This window comes from Delphinus delphis, chromosome 5, assembly GCF_949987515.2.
Source record: "Delphinus delphis chromosome 5, mDelDel1.2, whole genome shotgun sequence".
In the NCBI taxonomy this organism is placed as follows: Eukaryota; Metazoa; Chordata; class Mammalia; order Artiodactyla; family Delphinidae; genus Delphinus; species Delphinus delphis.
The window spans coordinates 44,816,688-44,840,386 of record NC_082687.1 but is presented as its reverse complement, the minus strand read 5'-3'; the positions used below and the strand labels follow the sequence as shown (position 1 = coordinate 44,840,386).

Genomic DNA, 23,699 nt, shown 5'->3' with positions numbered 1-23,699 from the left:
AATATTATCTCTAAATCAGGGTCTCAAACTTCAGCCTGCATTAGGATCACCTATAGGGCTTGTTAATTCACAGATTGCTGGAGCCCACCCCAGAGTTTTCCAATTCAGTAGGGCTGGTATAGGGCTGATAATTTGAGTTTCTAACAGGTTCCCAGGTGATACTGTTGCTACTGCTCTGCTCACTACACTTGCAGACCCTCTTATCTAGACTAGAAATAGGAAGTTCATTCCAGGCAGAGGAGCAGCATTTGAAAAGAAGATGGAGACACAGGAGAACATAACATGTTTGAGGAATGACGGAGAGTTCAGTTGGCTGGAGCATAAATCTTTAGGTGAAGAAGGAAGAAGAAATGAGAGATCACGGAGGACCTTAAGATAAGATGAAGGAGATTCCATTTCGTCCAGAAAGGCTGTTAGGGCAAGTAGGATACAGCAGAGAGGTGGCATGCTTAGATTCTCAATTTGAGAAGGTCATTTTGGCTGCAGGGTAGAGAACACCCCAGATGGGGCCAGACAGGGAGCAAGGAGGCCAAGAAATAGGCTACTGAAGTCACCTAGAACAAGAAAGTTTGGTGGCATGAAGGTCATGCAGTGGCAATAAGGATTAAGAGTTGGTGAGATCTTGAAGAGATACTCGTACACTCATATTCATTGCAGCATTATTCACAACAGCCAAGAGATGGAAGCAACCTAAATGTCCTTTGACAGATAAGTGGATAAAGAAAATTTCCTTTAAAAAAAGGAAATCCTGTCATATGCTACAGTATGAATGAACCTTAAGGATATTGTCCTAAAGGAAATAAGCCAATCACAAAAAGACAGATAATGCAGGATTCCACTCATTTGAGCTAGTCAAACTCTTACAAACAGAAAGTAGAACGGTGGTTGCCCCTGTGGGGAATGGGTGGGGTGTGGAGAGAGAAAAGAGGAATTGTTATTCAATAGCGTTTCAGTGTTGCAAGAGAAAAAAATCTGGAAATCTGTTGTAGAACAATGTGCATCTAGTTAACACTACTATACTGTACACTTAAAAGTGGTTAAGGTGGTAAAAAAAAAAGTTAGGAGATTAGAGATATTTAGAGACAGTGCTCAATTAGATATGGGAGAGGGCGAAGCACCCCATTTTCTGAGCATACAGAGATGCCATTCATTGAGATGGGGAATGTATGAGGACTTGAGGGGGAGGGGGAGGGGTGGAAGGCATGATGCACTCAGTCTGGGATGTGCTTGTAAAGGGCGTGCGTATTAAGGGCAGGTAGAAGAAGATCAGTAGCTATTCAAGGTGAGTGATAAACCTTTGAGAATCATTAATGGCTGGTTAAATCCTCAGAAATCACTGAGATTCCCCAGGAAGACTGCACAGAATGAGAAGCAATATAATCAAATACGTGCCTAAATGAAAATTTGTTCTGTGACATTTCTGTAATTCTGTTATTCATCAAACCTAAGATCCTTTAAATGGGATCTTATGGTTTGGTCTGTAGTGCTCATCAGAATTATATGCATGCATATATATATAAGATATGTATACACATATATCATATATATATAAACATGTGTGAGATGTGTACATTTAGAATATATATCAAATTTGAGCAAGGGGATCTGAAGACGTGCGTATCGCAGCATAGATAGTGTCAGATTCTTCAAGTAAGTTAACAGATTCACATCAACTCCCAGTTCTCCAAGTAATCATCCACTATTTGACTTAGGGCAAAATCTTTGATTTATTAACCTTGGTATCTTCCTCAGCATCTAGCACAATGCCTTATATAAAATAGTTGCTTAGTAAATATTTGTTGCCTAAGTGAATATCTTCAGGCCTACTTTCACATGGCTAATAATATCTTCTTGTATGACCTTCGAATTCAAACAAATTAATTATATGGGTACACACACACACACACACAAACACACACTTTGAATATCATATTCCCAAGTCCTCTCTTAAAGGGGAGATAGATTCTGTTATCTCTTAATGTGAAAGAAGATTGATTATTTCCTTTTCTAAGTGATTGCGGTCCTCAGGGTTGGGTTGCCCAAGGTCACCACTTGAGGAAAAGGCCTTTCTTTCCTGGTTTCATTTGCTTCCAGAGTGATTGCTGTAGCAAGAGTTCTCTTAAAACCATTCTTATTGAGGCTAGCAGGGATCCAGTTAGAACAGCTGATCTTTTTGTGATATGGACTCAAGCCCGGGCCTGCTGTATTTGTTTTATGGCTATGGGTGTCTGTGTCTATGTTTTCTCTTGAGACGTTTCAGATACTAGTATAATTATTATCTGCAGTCTCTGGAAATGTTTTGTTATCCTTGGAATTACTGTTGTGCTTTATCTGAGCCTTTCACACTACTTAGCATTTTCTACCTTAGAGCTATTTATGAGTTTCTCCCACTGAAAAGTGAAATTCCTTGAGGAAAAGGTCTATATCTGATTCATCTTGTATCTTCTACAGCTTTTTGCCTGGCACCTTGCACATAGTAGGTTCTTACTAAAAATTTAGTACATGAATATATGAATTAATTAAATGTGTTGAATACATGAATATATGAATGAATTTTGTTGTCCTAACTAAACCATGTGAGAAGACGGTAGGACCTTCATTTTACTTATCTCATCTCATCATTCATGGGTGTGTGATTTCTCAGGCCCGCCATGGGCTTTGCTGCTTTGGTAGAATGACAGTCAACATGGGAAATTCTTTTTTTTTTTTTAATGGAGGGTGAAATGATAATGTCATTTATAAATTCTGACCTGGAAGTTTAAAGATGTTAGTCATGCACACTTTGCTGTATCTTAAGTGTTCAAATGTTTGCCTCTCTAATTCTTTAGATGACATTGAAATATGATGAAAAAATATTCTTAAAAAATTATCGATGAAGTTGTTTTTTAAAGTATTTTTATTACTAGCTTCATTTTTTTCATAATAATATTTTTTCATTCATTCAACAAATTTTTATCGAGCACTTCCATGTGCCGTGTGCTCGGTGCTTGGTGTCCATGAACAAACAAAACTTCATGTTCTCATGGAGTTTACATTCTCTTGGGGGAGGGGAATAGACAATAAGTTATAAACAAAATAAATAAGCAACTCACATATAGCATGTTAGTGAGAAGTATTATGATAAAACAAAAAGTAGATCAGGGCCAAGAAGATTGGAAGTGTAGCAGGGGAGACCTAGGTTGTAACTTTAAATAAGGTGGTCAGGGTGTTTTACCTTAAGACAATGACATTTAAAGAAAGACTTGCAGAAGGTAAGAGAGATAGTTGTACAGATACCTGTGGAAAGAGCATTCCAGGCCCAGGGAACCATTCATTTAGAGGTATCAAGGTAGGAGCATGCCTAGATATTCAAGGAACAGCAAGGAAGGCAGTATGGCTGGATCAAAGTAAGTGGAAGCCAGAGGAATCTGCATGAATTCACAGATGTGCTAAGTGGGCGGATGGGGGTGGAGCAGATTCCGGACCATGTCCGCCTCACAGGCCATCGTAGGGACTTTTGATTCTGAGTAACATGGAGAGCTATTGCAGGGTGTTGAGTAGAGGTCCGATGTCCTTTTTAAAGGCATCATGCTGGCTGCTGTGCTGAAATAGACTGTTGGGGGAGGACAAGAGAGCAGCTGGGAGGCCGTTGTGGTAATCCAGGTGAGAGAATGTGGCTCCCAGCAGGATGGTAGCAATGTCATGGGGAGAAGTGGTTGGATTCTGGATGTATTCAGAGGTAATATGGGTATTACGGAAACCATTATTCTATAATCTTCCTTTGTTGACAGATAGTTTAATAAAAAAAAAGTGTCTTCTATAATGATTTCCATTAACTTTAGTCTCTCATTTCTTACTGTTTGATTGATAAATATTGAACACTTCAAATAGCCAATATTAAAACTGATTATACTTTGATATAGCTCAACCTCAATATTGCTTTCTTCAGAGAATCAAGTCCTCGCCTTTTCTGCTTAGTGTCTCTTTCTATTAGTAAAAAAATAGTATCAACAAGTTCTGTAATAAAACATCTGTTTTCTTGGCTAGAACACATTTCCCTTTTCTGTCGTCCTAGGTCCATGATAATTCTTTTTTCTTACCACTTTATTGTTTTAGGGACATCTAAATTTTCGAAAATATCCCATAATACTTTGAGAATTTTCAGATATCCTGATGGTTTTGAGATTAAAAGGTGGCAAGCGGTACTGAACAATGTACTCACCCTGCACTTTTTGTCCGTGTACCTGTGCCCACACGTGTACACATTTATAGATGTATGCACACATGCATGGGCTGTAAACACCTTACATAGGGCGTATATTTTTCTTTTGTTGTCCTAACCTGTTTTATTTTAGGGTGAGAGACCAGCTGCTATTTGCAATTCTGATTTTCCTTGCTCCTTACATTCCAGACCTGAGCAATGACCTGAAATAAGGGGTTGTCCTAACCTGCAAATGCTGCCTCTCCCAGGACGAGTATGCCTTGGGGACAGTTACGAAGCAACTGCAATGTTCAATCTTTTCATTGGTAAAAGGAAGAACACCACGCCCTCCTCCGTGAGAATTACTGAGCCCTACTCAATCCTTCCCTAAATGGGAAATTCCTTCTGAAAGCAGCAGAGCTTGAAAGAGCAGGAGAGCATGTCAAACACTAACTCTTCAAGGGTCAGTTCGGAAGAGTCTGCGATGAGCAGATATTTTTGTTCTGTCTTATTATCGGCATGTGTGACCCAGGCAAGGGGCCCGTGCTCACACTCCTTTTCCATTTTCTCCTCCCCACTCTGTGTTTTTGCTGCTGTCCCCAAATCTCTGTTAGGTCTGGTCATGGAATTCTGAATCTCTCCTTTTTTTCCAATGTTGTCCACTGTTAATGGGTTGTGAACACACACAGGTGAATGGATTGTGAAAGCTACACACACATTGGCCTTCAGATTAATTTCACTTGACTCGTTCATTGGGTCCTGAAAGCTAGAAGCAAAAAAGCAGTATCTAGTTCTTTGGAATAGTACAATGGAGATGAAGAGAAATATTGACTATTGTTATAAGCTGTAATAAACACACAATTCTTAAATCTCTGAATTCAAATGGTGAGCCTCTTTGGCATTTGAGGTGAGTTCATCTTTAGCCATTGGAAACCATCAAAGTTAAAAAAAGAAAAGAATGCATCACAGTTCCCACTAGTAAGCTGGGGGGTTGGGAGAAATGCTCACCAGATATAATCTTAGGCCGTTAAACGAGAGGAGCAGAGCTGTAGGGATCCAGCTGTGAATAGTAGAATAGCCAGCTGTGATGGCTCATTTCCAAACATGTACCACTGTGAGTTCCAACTAGGGAGAAGTGGTCATATTGGGGCACCCACAGCATGTACCAACATAAACCCAGGGGGCCAAGGGCAGGGGAGAGAAGGGCGAATCAGCCGGGACGCATCTGCAAGGAGACCAGATCCTCCCTTTGAACTCTCAGAGAAAATTTTGCTAAATGTGACTAACGGAGTAAGTTGATTTTTTTTTTTTTTTAATGAGGTTTGTTTTTGCCTCTGGCTTTTGTTTTCGTCACACTATTTTCTCTTCTTCTCTCTTAAACTTTGTGTAGGCTTGGGAGGACGGCCTGACTGTGATTCAGCCTCATTCTCTCTCCTTTGTAAACTCTGAGAGACCAAGTGGAAAGATAATATATAATATCACTCTACCTTTGCATCCCAGTCAAGGTAAGGCGTGCAGTAAATGATGTTTTGAGTGGTGCTGTTGTCTTCTACTTGTTGACCAGCCTTAGAAGCTCTGGAATTCTGTCTGCTTCTACTTGTTGAGGATTTAAGGAGTAACAATTATTCATCACCTCTGTTCCTGTCCTCTGAGTTGAGAACCAGTTGAGAGGGAGACACTCAGTTGAGACACTCAGTTGAGTGGCCGGACAGATGGAGATGAATGTGTCAGCTTTGGTACTGACAGAGCTGTACTGGAGAACATAGTGTGCACATAACTTCATCACTGGATGAGTTCCCCTCCCACGCACTGCCTGTAGGGACAGGGCCTGCCCTGGTGAGGTTCTGATAGGCGAGTGGACCAGAATGAGCATGCGCTAAGGACAAGGAGCTCTGCCAGAGAGCCCAATGGGGGCTGAGCCACACATACTCAGTTTCTCCCCCGCATGGCTAAGGCTCTCCTCCTCTTTTTTTTTTTTTTTTTTTTTTTTTTTTTTTACGTTACACGGGCCTCTCACTACTGTGGCCTTTCCCGTTGCGGAGCACAGGCTCCAGACGCGCAGGCTCAGCGGCCATGGCTCACGGGCCCGGCCGCTCTGCAGCATGTGGGATCGTCCCGGACCGGGGCACGAACCCGTGTGCCCTGCATCGGCAGGCGGACTCTCAACCACTGCGCCACCAGGGAAGCCCCTCCTCCTCTTTTTTTTTAACCAAGGTAATAAATGCTGTTTATGACTTCTAGAAGTTTACATAGTGCTCCTACATATTAATACCCTATGAGCTTCAAAAAACCAATTACGTTTACAGTAGTATTACCAGTCACCCAAATGAAGGGGAAGGAAACGTCCTAATAGTGAGAATGTGCAAGTGTTCTCCTTAAGGAGATACTGACCCAGAAGACCATTTAGTATCTGTCATGTCAAATGCTTCACAACTCTGGAATTCCCATCGTGACAAACATGTGTCAGCACACAGCTCTGTGCTCTCATACAGGAGCATGGAAATGTGGAACTACAATTAGAGGAGAGGTGGGCCCTGGCCATCAGTCCCCAGCCTTCAGATCCCTTAACTTTAGGCTCAGCTACCAAGCCTGTTCCCAGAGAGATGTGTGTGTGCCTTACAGTGAGGAGATCCGCTTCTACGAAGATACTTCTGCTCCTGTCTCTGAGGCTGCTCTCCCAAGACCAACCACTGCCTTAGCTATGAGCCTTTCACGTTATCAATTTCTCCCAAGGAGAAATTAAATTTCATTTCCCTTTTGATAAAGTCCAAAGAGATTAAAAGACTAAAAGTCCTCCATCTTCTTTTTTCATCTGCTAAGCCATAGCTAGAGTCGTCCTCCCTACGTTGCTAGGCTGGAGATGTTCTTTCAGACCAGCAACCTGAATGACTGTAGGTCTGTCAGTCCCTCAGAAGCTGAATTAGTGTCCTCCTTTTAAAGAGTAAGTAGGACATGAAAGATGATCATAGCATCAGTTCTGTACCTGCAGAATTTAGAAATGACAGGCAAATCTGCCACCCCTAAAGCATTTATAAGTTAGTGATAATTGCAAATCCAGATCAAGATCCATGTTACTATTGCCAAAGGTCATCACAGAGACTAAGGATTTTCTGAAGGAAAGAGGGTAGATTGAAAAAAATCTTTACAGCCTCACCAGGAGACCGGCCTGTGCCATTTTTGTAGCGACCTTGACCTTTGAACTTAAACTCAATTGAGAGAATCTCATAATTATGGTACAGTGTCTATGACTTCAGAATTCCCAGGTCTAAGCTACATTAGGGGGCAGTAGTTTGCATCTTACTATTGTTTATGGTCAATGAGGCCTAGTCAAGAGTATCTGGGTTTCAGATTGGCCCTTTTCTTGAATAACTGAAGAAGAGTATACCAAGAACAAGCTGAGAGCAATTGTTCCTGAAGGATAAAAGACTTCCGCCAGTGGGAAAGGCAGCTTTATGGCTCTGATCATTCAGTCAGCCGTCAGAATTACTGTTGATTGCTCATGCCGTCTCTCTTCCTCCTAGGCATCATCGAACACAGGGACCAGCCTCACTCTCCCATCCGGTATTTCACCCAGGAAGACATTAACCAGGGCAACATTATGTACCGTCCCCCCACTGCAGCCCCCCACCTCCAGGAGATCATGGCCTTCTCCTTTGCTGGTAATGCTTTTTTTCTCTATTTTGAGGCACCCAAGGCACTATATTCTACAACCACTCCTTGTGGTTCTTCAGGGCGTATTTTTAATAAAGCCTTATTTTGTGCCTCCTGTATGGCAAGGCCCGAATGGGCCTTGGAGATCTAGTGGTGAGCAAAAAGAGGCAGGAATCCTGGTCTTGGCGAGTTTGGGGATCCTAGGTATAGAGACAGAATTTGATCAATAATCCCAGTAATGAATGTTTAATTGCAGGCTGAGATAAGAGCTCTAAAAAGAAGGAAGAATGTTCAGTGGTGGAATTGGATGTAGCAAGACTGACCTAGACTGAGGGTCCACTGGAGCCTGCCCCAGGGAGATATTGACAGAAGAGGGGTGGGTAGAAGCTAACTAGGCCAAGTGTGTGTGTCGGGATCATTGGGAGAACATTCCTGAAGGAAGGGCACATGCCCCTGTGCAGAGGCCCTGGGAGGGAGAGAATGTGATGTTCTAGGCACTGAAAAAAGTCATTGTGTCTGGAATGTGGAGGGTTGAACAGAGTGGGGATGGGCCTGGAGGGAGAGAGAGAGGGCAGACCTTAAGGCCACTGTGAGACTGCAGGGATTTGGAGCCTTATCCCAAGAACAATAAGGACCTGGTGGAGGTTTTAAGTTATAGGAGGATGCCTTTTCATAAGGATCTCTTTGACTGCAGTGATGGGAGTGATTTGAGGACAAAGCCAGGACAGATGGGCATGTGGATGAGGGGAATCTAGTGAGAAGGATCCTGCCATACTTCATGGAAGGTCCCATGTAGGCGACCTTTGGGATTAAAACCAGGATTTGACAAAGACACCTTTTTTAAAGAAGAGAAGATTGAGCAAAAGAATAACTACATTTCTAATTCAAGCAAGTGTGTGCCCTTCCACTAAGCCAGGATAGCCTTAATCCTTGCCACCCATTAGTCTCCCCTTGACCCAGTATTCAAAGCTGCTGAGTTTTAAGTCCCTACCCCTAAATATTTCTGTGCTTTGGAATGATTCTAAAAATCTTGAAGCCTGTTTCTTTATGATCTTTAAGATGTATGTGTCACATAACATGATTAATATAGAGTATTATTTTTATATAGTAGCTTTAATCATACAGAACAGTTGGTGATTTCTTATGGTGAGTTGAACACGGGTTGAATAATTTTAGAGTTATGTTTTCAAGTATGGCAAACATTTAAAGTAATATTTGCCATTATTTAATATGCCATTATAGATGCAATTGTCTAGAAAATAATGAACTCCTCGATTAGATTGAAAATCCCTAAGGCTGGGATAGACCTCTTCTCTAAGAGTATCCCCAGTGTTTACTAACTGGATAACTCATAACCAGTGAAAATGTTCACGGTCCTCTAACCCTAACTTTACAAGACCTACTTTACAAGAAACTCAGGTCATCCTGGGCTTAGAGGGAAAGAAAACATGTCAGCCCTGGTTGAGGTTATTTCCGAATCCACTCTGCTCGCCTGTGTTCCTAGAGCCTTTTTAGAGAGAGCAGACTCCTATCCTGTATAATCTACGGGATAAATGCCACGAGATAAATCTCTTACACTGTTATAGTGTGTAAATCAGTGTCCCAGGCATCACTATATCTACAATGGAATTGACCCACCAGAAAGCCTTGTCAGTGACATACGACATCACCCACATTCACCGATTTGTAGGATTTTATGTACTGGTAAAATGGGATCTGAATAAATGTATTATAAATCACTCTAACTGATGTGATATAAAATTATTCCATTCTGTGGTTCTTTTTGTTACTTAAAATTAGCGTTGGCACCATTAAAGTCAACATAACATTAGCAAACAACCTGGTGATCTTTCCTTAAGTCATAATAATTTAGGTTAAAATGTCCTTTACTTTTCTAATCTCTGCCCTATAGTTTGTACCTTTCCCATCTATTTCTGGCCCCAAAATGTTTAGTATACTGATTTTCTGTCTTCTGTTCTTTCAGGTCTCCCAGACTCAGTGAAATTCCACTTCACAGGTGAAAATTTTAATCTCAATTTTATTAGAAGATGGAATTTTTCCTTCTTTTTGCTGTCTTCATCATTACTTTTAGCTATTTTCTAAGAACAACTTAAAAGTTACATAAGTTTCTTCTAAAATAATCACATGGCTAGTTAAAATGGTAATAGCTTAACTTTGTATTCATAGAAAAAATAATTATAATCCACCAAGGATACCAAAGATTAGTGTTCTTTAAGCCCAGTTTCAACTTGTCCTAATATCTATTAAAAAGAGGTAATAATGATTAAGATCTTAGACTTTGATCCAGTCTGCCTGGGGTTCAGCCTACTGTGGAATAGTTTCTTAACGTCTCTGTACCTGAATGCCTTATCCATCAGTGAGGATAATAAATAATAATTACATATGTGTAAAGCTCCCAAAACAGAGGCACATACAGGCTTACCTCGTTTTATTGCACTTTACTTTGTTGTGGTTCATAGATACTGCATTTTTTACAAGTTGAAGGTTTGTGGCAACGCTGTGTAAAGGAGTCTATCAGTGCCATTTTTCCAGAAGCATTTGCTTACTTCCTGTCTCTGTGTCACATTTTGGTAATTTTTGCAATATTTCAAAATTTTTCATTATTAATATATTTGTTGCAGTGATCTGTGAGCAGTGATCTTTGATGTTAATATTGTAATTGCTTTGGGGCCCCAGGAACCACACCCGTATAAAACAGTAAGCCTAATAAAAGTTGTGTGTGTTCTGACTCTTCCACCAACTGGCCATTCCTCTGTTTCTTTCCCTCTCCTCAGGCCTCCATATTCCCTGAGACACAACAATATTGAAATTAAGTGAATTAATAACCCTACAATGACCTCTAAGTTTTCAAGTGAAGGAAAAGTCACACATCTCTCACTTTAAATCAAAAACTAGGAATGATTAAGCTTAGTGAGGGAGGCATGTCAAAAGCCAGAATGGGCCAAAAGCTAGGTCTCTTGTGCCCAACAGCCAAGCTGTGAATGCAAAGGAAAAGTTCTTGAAGGAAATTAAAAGTGCTCCTCCAGTGTACACACAAATGATAAGAAAGCATAACAGCCTTATTGCTGATAGGAAGAAAGTTTTAGTGGTCCGGAGAGAAGATCAAACCAGCCACAGTATTCCCTTAAGCCAAAGCCTAATCCAAAGCAAGGCCCTAACTCTATTCAATCCTATGAAGGCTGAGAGAAATGAGGAAGCTGCAGAAGAAAAGTTTGAAGCTAGCAGAGGTTGGTTCATGCGGTTTAAGGAAAGAAGCCATCTTCTTAACATAAAAGTGCAAGGTGAAGCAGTAAGTGCTGGCGCAGAAGCTGCAGCAAGTTATCCAGATGATTTAGCTAAGATCGTTAATGATGGTGGCTACACTAAACAACAAGTTTTCAATGTAGATGAAACAGCCTTCTTTGGAAGTGTTCTGACCCAGACAGTGAGTTGTGGTAGCTGTGTATAGACCTCAGCATCCTAGTTTTAGTTCAAGTACAGTAGAAGCTGAGTGCCAGTAAGCAAAAGCAGAATCAGACCTGGCATCTATGCTGATGCAAAGTAGAGACAAACTTTCTTAACTTAGGTCTAGAGTGAGGATGGATAACCATAAATCCTTAAACAGCTGTTTAGTTCGGATTGACTATTCCATTAGAATCAACCATCCATATGTCCTATTATATTTCATGTAGGGATAAATCTTAGTAGGGATAAAGTCATCTCCCTCAATCTCTCAGATATTCTTTTCTTCTTTGAGGGTTAAAAAGTCACACTTGAATTAATAGTAAATTTTAGGGTTGTGTCACTGTTTTTTTATTTTTTTTATTGCGGTATAATTGACACATAACATTGCATTATTTTCAGTTGTACAACATAATAAGTTGATATTTGTATATATTGCAAAATGATCACCACAATAAGTCTAGTTAACATCTGTCACCATGTATAGTTACAAATTTTTTTTCTTGTGATCAGAACTTTAAAAATCTACTCTCTTAGCAATTTTCCAATATGGAATACAGTATTATTAACTATAGTCACCATGCTATACATTATATTCCCATGTTTTATTTATCCATTCATCCACCAGTGGACATTTAGGTTGTTTCCACATCTTGAGTGTTGTGAATAGTGCTGCAATAAACATGGAAGTGTATGTATCTCTTCGAGATACTGATTTTATTTCCTTTGGATACACACCCAGAAGTGGGATTACCACATCATGTGGCAGTTCTAGTTTTAATTTTTTTAGGAGACTTAATACTATTTTCTGTAGTGGCCGCACCAATTTGCATTCCCAGCAACAGTATAAAAAGGTTCCCTTTTCCCCATGCCCTCATAACACTTGTTATCTTTTGTCTTTTTGATGATAGCCATTCTAAGGGGTGTGAGGTGATATCTCATTGTGGTTTTGATTTGCGTTTCCCTGATGATTAGTGAGTGAGAAACTTTTCATGAACATGTTGGCCATCTGTGTATCTTTTTTGAAAAATGTTGTTTCAGATTTTCTGCCCATTTTAAAAATCAGATTGTGGGTTTTTATGCTATTGAGTTGTATGAGTTCTTCATATATATATATATATTTTTTTTTTTTTTTGGATATTAACCCCTCATCAGATACATGATTTACAAATATTTTCTCCCGTTCTGTAGGTTGCCTTTTCATTTTGTTGATGGTTTCCTTTGCTGTGCAAGTGTGATGTAGTCCCACTTGTTTATTTTTGCTTTTGTTGTCAAATTCAAAAAGCCAAGGCTGGTGTCAAGGAGCTTACCGCCTATGTTTTCGTCTAGGAGTTTTATAGTTTCAGGTCTTATGTTCAAGTCTTTTTTTTTTTTTTTTTTTTTTTGCGATACGTGGGCCTCTCACTGTTGTGGCCTGTCCTGTTGCGGAGCACAGGCTCCAGATGCACAGGCTCAGCGGCCATGGCTCACAGGCCCAGCCACTCCATGGCATGTGGGATCTTCCCAGACCAGGGCACAAACCCATGTCCCCTGCATCGGCAGGCGGACTGTCAACCACTGCACCACCAGGGAAGCCCATGTTCAAGTCTTTAATCCATTTTGAGTTAATTTTTGTGTATGGTGTAAGCTACTGGTTCATTTTCCTTCTATTGCATATGGCTGTCCAGTTTTCTTAACACCGTGTCTTGAAGAGACTGTCCTTTCCCCATTTTATAGTCTTTGTTATTTTTCATAAATTAATTGACCTGATATCTATTGGCTCTCTATTCTGTTCCTTTGATCTATATATCTGTTTTTATTTCAATACCATACTGTTTTGATTACTGTAACTTTGGAGTACAGTTTGAAATCAGGGCTCATGATGCCTCCAGCTTTGTTCTTCTTTCTCAAGACTGCTTGGCTATTTGGGGTTTTTTTGTAGTTCCATACAAATTTTAGGATTGTTTGTCTAATTTTTGTGGAAAATGCCATTGGAATTTTGATAGAGATTGCATTGAATTTGGAGATTGCTTTGGGTATTATGGTCGTTTTGACAATATTAATTCTTCTAATCCATGAGTGTGGAATATCTTTCCATTTATTTGTGTCTTCAGTTTCTTTCATCAATGTCATATAGTTTTCATTGTACAGGTCTTTCACCTCCTTGGTTAAATTTATCCCTAGGTATTTTATTCTTTTTGATGCAATTGTAAATGGGATTATTTTCTTAATTTCTCTTTCTACTGGTTTGTTATTAGTGTATAGAAATGCAGTGGATTTTTATGTATTGATTTCACATTCTGCAACTGTACTGAATTCATTTGTTCTCTTGGTTTTTGGTGGACTCCTTAGGGTTTTCTATATATAATATCATATCTGCAAATAGTGACAGTTTTCTTTCTTTCTTTCTGATTTGACTGCCTTTTCTTTCTTTTTCTAGTGTTCTGTCATTGTTGAAAAGAACCTAGTATCAGCTCATTTCTAGTGACAGACTTATAGATAGTTCATACATCAGTAATAAGATACAACAGATTATAGCAGTTTACATTTTACAAAACGATTTACAATATAAGTTGTCTTATTTAATCCTAATAACAATATTGTAAGGACAGGTTTTATTTTAGCATTTGAAAGCTGAGGAAACTAAGGGTCATTAGAGTAGTAATCTGCTCGTGTTTCCGTACCTGGTAAGCAGTAGAACCAGGATTTTAATACAAGTTTCTGACTCTGAGTATGAGATATTTAATTTAGTCTGTCTGTATGTGTTATGGTCGTGCAAAACAAGTATCATGGTAGTGTGCCAGTTTGGTTTCCAAGCCTCAATACTTACCTGAAAGCTTGAATAGGTGAAGGGGTTAACTATTAACCTTCTCCAGGACTTTAAGTTAAATGATCCATGAACCTATTATACAGAGTAAAGGAAATGGACCTTGGGCCGACCTTAAATTAATTTATCTTGTTTCTGCCTGAGGTTCTTTTTTTTACTGTTGAGTGATTTTTTAAAAAAAATTATTTTGGACTTAATTTTTTAGAGCAGTTTTAGGTTTACAACAAAATTGAGAGGAAGGGGACTTCCCTGGTGGTCCAGTGGGTGGGACTCCATGCTCCCAATGCAGGGGGCATGGGTTCGATCCCTGGTCGGGGAACTAGATCCCGTATGCATGCCACAGCTAAGAAGTCCACATGCTGCAACTAAAAGATTCCTGCATGCCACAACTAAAGGTCCTGCATGCCACGACTATGACCCCATCAGCCAAAATAAATAAATAAATATATTTTTTTAAAAGTGAGAGGAGGGGGCTTCCCTGGTGGCGCAGTGGTTGAGAGTCCGCCTGCCGATGCAGGGGACAAGGGTTCGTGCCCCGGTCTGGGAAGATCCCACATACCGTGGTGCGCCTGGACCCGTGAGCCATGGCCACTGAGCCTGCACGTCCGGAGCCTCTGCTCTGCAGTGGGAGAGGCCACAGAGGTGAGAGGCCCGCGTACCACAAAAAAAAAAAAAAAAAAAAAAGTGAGAGGAAGGTACAGACATTTTCCCCATACCCCCTGCCCCAACATATGCATAGCATAGCCTCTCCAATTATCAACATCACTCACTAGAATGGTACACTTTTTACCAAGGATAAACCTACATTTCCACATCATAATCACCCAAAGTCCAGTTTGCTCTAGAGTTCACTCTTTGTGTTGTGCATACTATGGGTTTAGACCAAGATATGGCATTTTTGCCCTATGGCATTTCCATCATTATAATATCATATAGAATATTTTCACTGCCCTAAAAATATTCTGTGCTCTGCCTATTCACCTCCCCCCACCTTTGGCAACCACTATTTTTATTGTCTTCCATAGTTTTACTCTTTTCAGAATATCATATAGTTGTACTCATACAATATGTATCCTTTTCAGATTGGCTTCTTTCACTTAGTAATATGCATTTAAGATTCCTCCTTCTTTTCATAGCTTGGTAGCTCATTTATTGAGTGTTGAATAATATTCCATGGTCCAGCTGTACCACAGTTTATCCATTCACCTACTAAAGGACATGTTGGGCTGCTTCCAAGTTTCGGCAATTATGAATAAAGCTGCTATAAACATCTGTGTGCAGGTTTTTTGTGTAGACCTAAGTTTTCAACTCCTCTGGGTAAATACCAAGGAGTGCAATTGCTGAATTGTGTGTTTAGTGAGAGTATGTCTAGTTTTATAAGAACCAGCCAAACTGTCTTCCAAAGTGGCTGAACCATTTTGCATTCCCACTAGCAATATATGAGAGCTCCTTTTGCTCTACGTCCTTAAAAGCATTTGGTGTTGTCAGTGTTCCAAATTTTGCCCATTATAATTGGTGCACAGTAGGATCTTATTGTTGTTTTCATTTGCAATTTTTTGCTGACATATGATGATGGGCATACTTTCATATGCTTATTTGCCATTTGTTTCTTCTTTGGTGAGGTATTTGTTAAGGTTTTCAGTCTGTTTTCTAATTGGGTTGTTTCTTATTGTTGAGTTTTAAGAGTTCCTTGTACATTTTGGATAAGAGTCCTTTATCGGATGTGTCTTTTGCAAATATTTTTTCCCAGACTGTGGCTTGTCCTCTCATTCTCTTGACATTTTCTTTCACAGAGCAGAAGTTTTTAAATTTAATGAAATCCAGCTTATCAATTACTTTTTTCATGAATCGTGTCTTTGGTGTCATATCTAAAAAGGTATCACCATACTCAGGGTCATCTAGGTTTTTTACTATGTTATCATCTAAGAGTTTGTAGTTTTGCGGCTTACATTTAGTTCCATGATCCATTTTGAGTTGACTGTTGTGAAAGGTATAAGAGGTTCCTTTTTTGAAAAAAGAGAAAAACTTTTGGAATCTGGTAGGAAAGAAGCCATCTCTTTTAGCAGAGTTTTGAGAGAGAAAAATTTAACTTGGACACATAATAAACTAAGGCAGCAAGAAACCCAAGCCCTGACTTTAACCCATGGAATGAGGGAGAGCCGCTCATTTGGTTAATCAGCTAAGCTGAGACAGCAAACTGATATTCCTGACCTGACTGCCCAAGACAAGCACAGATGCTCTACAGAACCATCCAGAGCGAGGAAAACACACAGGGTGAATGGTGCCTGCAGGAGGCATCTGACCAAAGAGGCAGTGTGACTATTTCTCAGAGAAATCAAAAACGTTGCTTAAAGAGAGGGCTAGACATGTAATTACTAAATTTTGATTGTAAGTTCCTATGTTTGCTTGCAAAGCACTTCACCCTCATGGTATATTTTGTTGTTAATGTTACATGTACCAGAAAACAGCTTTCCTCGCTTTACCTATAGAGACAAGGATATACCTTGGTCACACCGACAGCTGTGCAATATGACCAAAGCTGTTTAAGTTTTAGGGCCGTTCCTTTCCTCTTCTGTAAGGTAAGGATGGTGAAGACTCCCTGAGGTGCACCCCCCACTTAAATAAAATCAATGTAAAACATTAAAGAGAGAGAATTGTATTTTGCAATCATTTATTTTTATTTAATAAAGGGACTTCTTAACTTAGATTCCAGGGACTTCAGAGAATCCTGAATCCACTGAAATTTATGGACAAGTTTGTACTTTTGTCTTCAAACTCCCCAAAGTTAAGAATCATTGGTCCCTACCTCTGACTATCCAGAGAGCACAAAAGATTGAGCACAAAGAAGCAGATACAATAACTTTGACATTTGACCGAATGACCAGAGCCATAAAACCTTCATTCTCACAGGGATACTATCTTCCCTCCTTCAGGAGGGCTATTTCTGGACTTCTCTAGGGCATGGAATGTACCTTATAAAATTCAACCATATCTTTTCGATGTGTTCTCAAGGAAAAGACAAATCTAAAACCTGTTGGAATCATTACCAGGAGTCACTAAGTGATGGCTCACTTGGCTGAAGTAGAGGTCAGATTCCTACTGACTTGTTTACTAAGTCCACGAGGAAGTAGTGAAGGAAACCTGTTTCTTGTAACCAACCCATGTATAAGCATACCACACGTTTAAAATATCAACAGTACAGTTTTCCCAATAGGCACTGCAGATAAAGACATCAATGAGTGGCTGGTGCAGGTGTTCCTCCAAAGCTGGCTTTTAGAGAAGGGAAGGCGTGTTAAGATATAGGAAAGTGGAAATAAGAATCAAGGGTCTGGCAAATCCGCTTTCATTTCTCTCCAGTGATCAATGCTCACTTGGATGTCAGGTAATCCAGGGGAATAAAATCTTAAGGTCAAAGTTTTATTCGCAAAGGTGCTCTTCCATTTATTGCATCGTGCATAATGACCAGGTAAAAATGGGTCTGCTGACTTCCAAACAAATGACATTAGAATTATCTGTGTAGACATTTTCTATCCTTTTAAATAAGTATTTTATAATGAGACAGACATCATTTCTAACAGAGATATCCCGAAAAAGCTATTTCTCTGGAACATTGGAAGAATGAATTGAATCTAAAATATTCCATCAATAAAAGCTTCTACCAGCATCACCTAAGAGTGCATATTTTGTATTACTTTCCCTTCCACTAATATTTGTCAATATCACCTTGCTGTGAAAGTTGCTTCTTAGAATGACTTTGTCGTTATGGTTTTAGCTTTTTCGTTATTCAGTAGAAAGAGCTTTGTAGAATAGCTCACAGTGTCTTGCTTGCTGACATTTTCTATTTATAAGCATCTCTTCAAAGTGTTAAGGTAATCTAAAAAAGCTTCTGGCTACATATTTGTAGAACTAGCCTACAGGTGACCAGACCACAAACTGATGTGTGTGTGTGTGTGTGTGTGCGTGTACTCTTTCTAGTTTCGGATGGAGGCCACACAAGTCCAGAGATGGCCCTCACCGTTCACTTACTTCGTATTGATCGGCACCCACCCGTGTTCCAGGTTACAGCTCCACTGCTTAAAGTCAGCCCAGGAGGCAGCACTTCTATAGGTAAGAACTGGGAACCTGAAAGAAACATGGCTTGGAAATGGAACCGTATTTCAGTAACAGTCCCTGTATAAATCTCTTCATGGTTACCAAAAAGTAGTGACCTTCTCTTCCAGAAGTTGCAGGCATCTCATCCATAACCATCCCTCTGCCCATTTCCATGCATATGGAAGCAGCATGGAGAGAAGGAAATAAACCCTTCAGAAGCCAATGCTCAGTGATGGAATACAACGCAGAATTTAGTTTCCAGTCTCTAGGAGTTTGATTTGTTGCCATCGCTAAAATATAAAGTAACACAGAGCAGAGAAGAGAGGGAAGTGGTTTCAATGACTGCTCTTGTTTTCTCTTTAGAAAGCAAAGAGTAACAGTAGGAGTGACAGGTCACCATAACCTTCAGAAGCTGTGATGACTTAGAGTTGGCCCAGGTGTTCTATATGTGATTTTATTTACCTATTAGTATACTTACTTTTTAGAAGTTTATTCTTTTACCAAGAACATCTTAAGAGCGAATAGTGGGTACTGTGATTTTTGTAAGCTGTGCTCTACACATCCTTATCCAGTTCCTGCATATGGGTATTGGCCTAAAATTACTTATCATCCAACCTATAAACAAGCCACAGATACAAAGATGACTGTCCCTTTTGCCCCACTGCTTCTCATGTCAGTGATGGCCAGAGCAGCCATTGTTAAAATAACTTGGCTCTTCTGTAGATTCAGAGAAAGGAGAAGGGAAGAAATGATGAAAAGCAGACACAATTTCTTAGAGTATTTTCTGGAAGAAAACCTACCCGGTCAGTCAGGACTGACCTTTTCATGGGCTACCATTCCCTCATTTGTATGGAAGAAAAAAGGTATTCTGAATTCAGAACTACCTACTCGTAAGTTAACTTTTGGAAGAACCTACTTGTAATTTGGGAACTGACTGTATTATCAAGTTTTCACTCTTTTTTGTGGTTGATTCAAATTAGACAGCACTTTCTTCTAACCATCAGATTACCCACAACATGGCTTCCAGCCTGGCCTGGGGCTTTACTGTACCCAGAGTATACAGTTGTTAATGTACACATCTTCTCACCATGCTCTATTCTCCTGACTGTAGGACTTGAGTTGGTAGTAAGAGACACGGAGACAGTGCCTGAAGAACTCCTCTTTGAGCTCCGGAAACCTCCCCAGCATGGCGTGCTCCTTAAGTACACGGCTGGGTTCCCAGGGCCCATGGCCTCAGGTAGCTGCTCACTCTGTCATTGGCCTGCTTGGATTTCTTTTTTTTTTTTTTTAATGTTTTAATTTTATTGTAGTATAGCTGATTTGCAATGTTGTGTTAGTTTCAGGTGTACAGCAAAGTGATTCAGTTATACATATACATACGTTCGTTTTTTTTTTAGAGTCTCTTCTCATATATGTTATCACAGAATATTGTTTTCACATTACAGTTGGTTTTATGTCTCAGACAAGAAGTAAAGCAACATTGTGGGATAAACTATAAAGAGATACGTAGAAAGGAAAAACCTTTAGTCCATTGACTGAAGTATCTGGGACTTCTTTCTCTGTACCACTACCCACACCCCAAAACTATGAAGCCATTTCCTCAAGTTGTAGGTAAAATTTGTTGATTTCTGAAACCTGGAGTCAATGCATTTAGAACGACCTTACGTGAATGGTCAGCTGCCACTTTCCCGTGGTCTGTTCATGGAGATAAATTTGTCTTCCTTATTTTGGTATGTGAATCTTCACAATATTTTAAGCACTGTGACTCTGAGAGTGTAAACTACATGTTTCTTCACCCACTAAAAAAGGGTGGTAATGTGCCCAGCTTTCCAAAATAATACTTATTGCGCTTTCCCTGATTATAAAGAATAATACATACTGATTGTTTAGGAAGTACAGAATAGTGCAAAGAACACAACTAAATCTAATTTTTAATAGTCGGCTCTCATATATTGAAGTGAATATTATCCCTTTCAAAGTTGTCACCTTGGGATGCTGTATACTTATTCTGACAATCTGTACTTTCTCAAAACCTTTATATAATTCCTAATAGGCATCTAGTAATGCGTTCTTCTGAATATCTCTTCAGAGAGAGGGTGTCAAATCTTTGACCTTGAAGGTACATTGAATTTGTAAGAGCAACAAACAGGCACTTAGGAGTCACAAAGGCAGGTTTTTTAAAAACTTACTGAACAAAAGAAGTATCGTTCAGATAGATTTCTGACTTAAAAGCTTTTGCACAGCAAAGGAAACCATAAACAAGATGAAAGGACAACCCTCAGAATGGGAGAAAATATTGGCAAATGAAGCAACTGACAAAGGATTAATCTCCAAAATTTACAAGCAGCTCATGCAGCTCAATATCAAAAAAACAAACAACCCAATCCAAAAATGGGCAGAAGACCTAAATAGACATTTCTCCAAAGAAGATATACAGATGGCCAACAAACCCATGAAATGATGCTCAACATCACTAATTATTAGAGAAATGCAAATCAAAACTGCAATGAGGTGTCACCTCACACCAGTCAGAATGGCCATCATCAAAAAGTCTACAAACGATAAATGCTGGAGAGGGTGTGGAGAAAAGAGAACCCTCTTGCACTGTTGGTGGGAATGTAAATTGATACAGCCACTATGAAGAACAGTATGGAGGTTCCTTAGAAAACTAAAAATAGAACTACCATATGACCCAGCAATCCCAGTATTGGGCATATACCCTGAGAAAACCATAATTCAAAAAGAATCATGTACCACAATGTTCATTGCAGCTCTGTTTACAATAAATAGCCAGGACATGGAAGCAACCTAAGTGTCCATCAACAGATGAATGGATAAAGAAGATGTGGCACATATATACAATGGAATATCACTCAGCCATGAAAAGAAACAAAATTGAGTTATTTGTAGTGAGGTGGATGGACCTAGAGCCTGTCATACAGAGTGAAGTAAGTCAGAAAGAGAAAAACAAATACCATATGCTAACACATATATACGGAATCTAAAAAAAAAAAAATGGTTCTGAAGAACCTAGGGACAGGACAGAAATAAAGACACAGATGTAGAGAATGGACTTGAGGACATGGTGAGGGGGAAGGGTAAGCTGGGATGAAGCGAGAGAGTGGCATGGACCTATATACACTACCAAATGTAAAACAGATAGCTAGTGGGAAGCAGCCGCATAGCACAGGGAGATCAGCTTGGTGCTTTGTGACCACCTAGAGGGGTGGGAGGGTGGGAGGGAGGGAGACGCAAGAGGGAGGAGATATGGGATATATGTATATGTATAGCTAATTCACTTCGTTATAAAGCAGAAACTAACGCACCATTGTAAAGCAATTATACTCCAAGAAAGATGTTAAAAAAAAAAAAAAAGATAAATTTCTGGCATCCTAAGGGAACTACGTTAGGAGCATAGCAGTCATAGCCCAGTTTCTTTACCATTATATTTAACCTATATTTGTGTAATTAATATACGAGTTCTAAGGATGTTTGTAAATTATTAGTTTTATTACTTTTTTTAGGCACATTACCACTAGTAAATCACATTAACACAATGTTGAAAGAGAAGACTTAGAAGATGAACACAAAGAATAAATAAATTATTTTGTTTCATTATATAACATCAATTATGGCAGTCAATAATCTATGAAGAAATAGCATTGAATAAAACATCCAAGAAGACCAGTTCCTCAGTTGTGCTCGTGGAATCATTGGGACTCACGGCACTAAGTAGAATTTCTCATGAAAAGGGTTCTATGACCAAACAATTTTGATAAACTTTAAGGTTGAATATTGGAGATTCTAGAATTCTAATGAATCCTGCTGTGTAAAAATTTTTTATTTTAAATTTTGTTTAAACCTGTTTTTCTTAAACATTTATGACCTTGACATTTTTTTCTCACACCACGCCTATCAGATCTATCCCAGGTTAGTACTCTAGACTTACACAGTTTAGGTTTCTAACTTTAAATATATTTTTCAATTTCTAAGTGTTTTTTAATTTAAAAGAACCTTATGTTCTTAATTAGAACAAAGATCTCTTACAGGTTTGTCTAGCATAATTTACCTTCTTAACTTTTTCAGTAAATCTTCAGTATCAAGATTAGATTCTAGAAGGGCTATCATAACAAACAGAAGCATGTTCTTTATTCTCTAGAACGAAGAGCTATGAGTGAAGCTTAGAGGCAGATTTTGGCTCAACATGATTAAAAACTTAAAAGAATTTTATAGCTATCGTCAGTGGAAGTAGCTCCCTTGTAAAACAGTGAAGCTCCCACCTTGAGCCGTGTTGAAGGACAGGCTAAATAGCCCTTTTGCAAGGGTAGTATAAAGGGATTCTTATATTGGGTGGGTGGTTGGACTAATTAGCTTACAACTCCCAGAGTTTATGATCCTATATGTCCTTTGAAATCCTGAGAACAAAGGTGTTATGGAAATGAAAAGCGTTATTCCCAGAAGTAATTGGGTTTTTTGCAATTTGTTTTATTCTTGAAAGGTGACACTTTCACATATGAGGATGTAGAGGAAAATGTTCTGCAGTATCTACACGATGGATCCTCTGCCCGGGAGGACAGCATGGAGATCTCAGTTACAGATGGCATCTCAGCAGCAACAGTGGAAGTGAGGGTGGAGGTGTCACTGTCCGAGGCCCGAGGGCCTCAGCTGGCTGCTGGCGCCTCTCTGAGCATCACCGTTGCCAGTAAAAGCACAGCCATAATCACTAGGTCACATCTTGCTTACGTTGTAAGTTCTTCTGTTTGTCTTTTTGTCCACTGCACCCCCTGACTAGGCAGACTAGAAAGGGATGCCATGGCTGAATATTTGGGCCATCAGGCATATGGCCATAAAAGAACTTTTTTCTCCCCTTGCCTATCATTCTGCTCTTAGGAATAGTTACACTCTTTATTGCAGCTGCTCCCTCTGTCTCCCAAGCAGACAAGTGAATGAGCAGAACGTTGATGAAATCTCTATTTGTAGGGATGGGTGATGGTCACCTGGAAATAGTGCCAGTGTCAAAAAGCCCAAGTCCCCATATTTTAAGCTCCATTGATAATATTTCAAATGGGAATTTTAGGAGAAGAGCGTTTTAGAAGAACTTACCTGGCCAGTGACTAATAAGTAATGGTATTTCAGGACCCACTTTTCTGAGAGAAAACCTGCTTTTCACCAGCGTCTGTCTCAGGTCCAGCTCTGGACAGAATGCTGGCATGCTCCTGTGGCAGGATTACTGACTCACCCTCCATCCAGTGCCCCAAGAGAAGCAGTGTGGTTCGGGGACTATGGGTAGATTCAGGAACTCTGTTGTTGTTTTTTCCACCAATCTGACCTTAATTTGATAAGTGATCCTGGCTAAATTAAACTCATCCTCTGTCCTTGACTTTACCTCTGGAGCTAAAGATAATGAGGATAATTAATTTTATTTTTCATTTAACTATGTTGTAAACAGATGTGAACTCTCCATGTAAAAACAATAATGAGTAGTTTTGACAAATATGCTGAAAATAA

General features: G+C 39.6%; 1 protein-coding gene across 1 annotated transcript in view; it reads left to right on the top strand.

The window, feature by feature from the left end:
- Window positions 1–23,699, top strand: part of FRAS1 (Fraser extracellular matrix complex subunit 1) — a 464,038-nt gene that overhangs the window by 337,300 nt on the left and 103,039 nt on the right. The window contains exons 33-38 of the mRNA XM_060012300.1: window positions 5,571–5,685; window positions 7,702–7,839; window positions 9,816–9,848; window positions 18,075–18,206; window positions 19,303–19,428; window positions 22,690–22,937. Coding sequence (XP_059868283.1) covers window positions 5,571–5,685; window positions 7,702–7,839; window positions 9,816–9,848; window positions 18,075–18,206; window positions 19,303–19,428; window positions 22,690–22,937 — 792 coding nt within the window. The remainder of the gene's footprint in view (window positions 1–5,570; window positions 5,686–7,701; window positions 7,840–9,815; window positions 9,849–18,074; window positions 18,207–19,302; window positions 19,429–22,689; window positions 22,938–23,699) is intronic.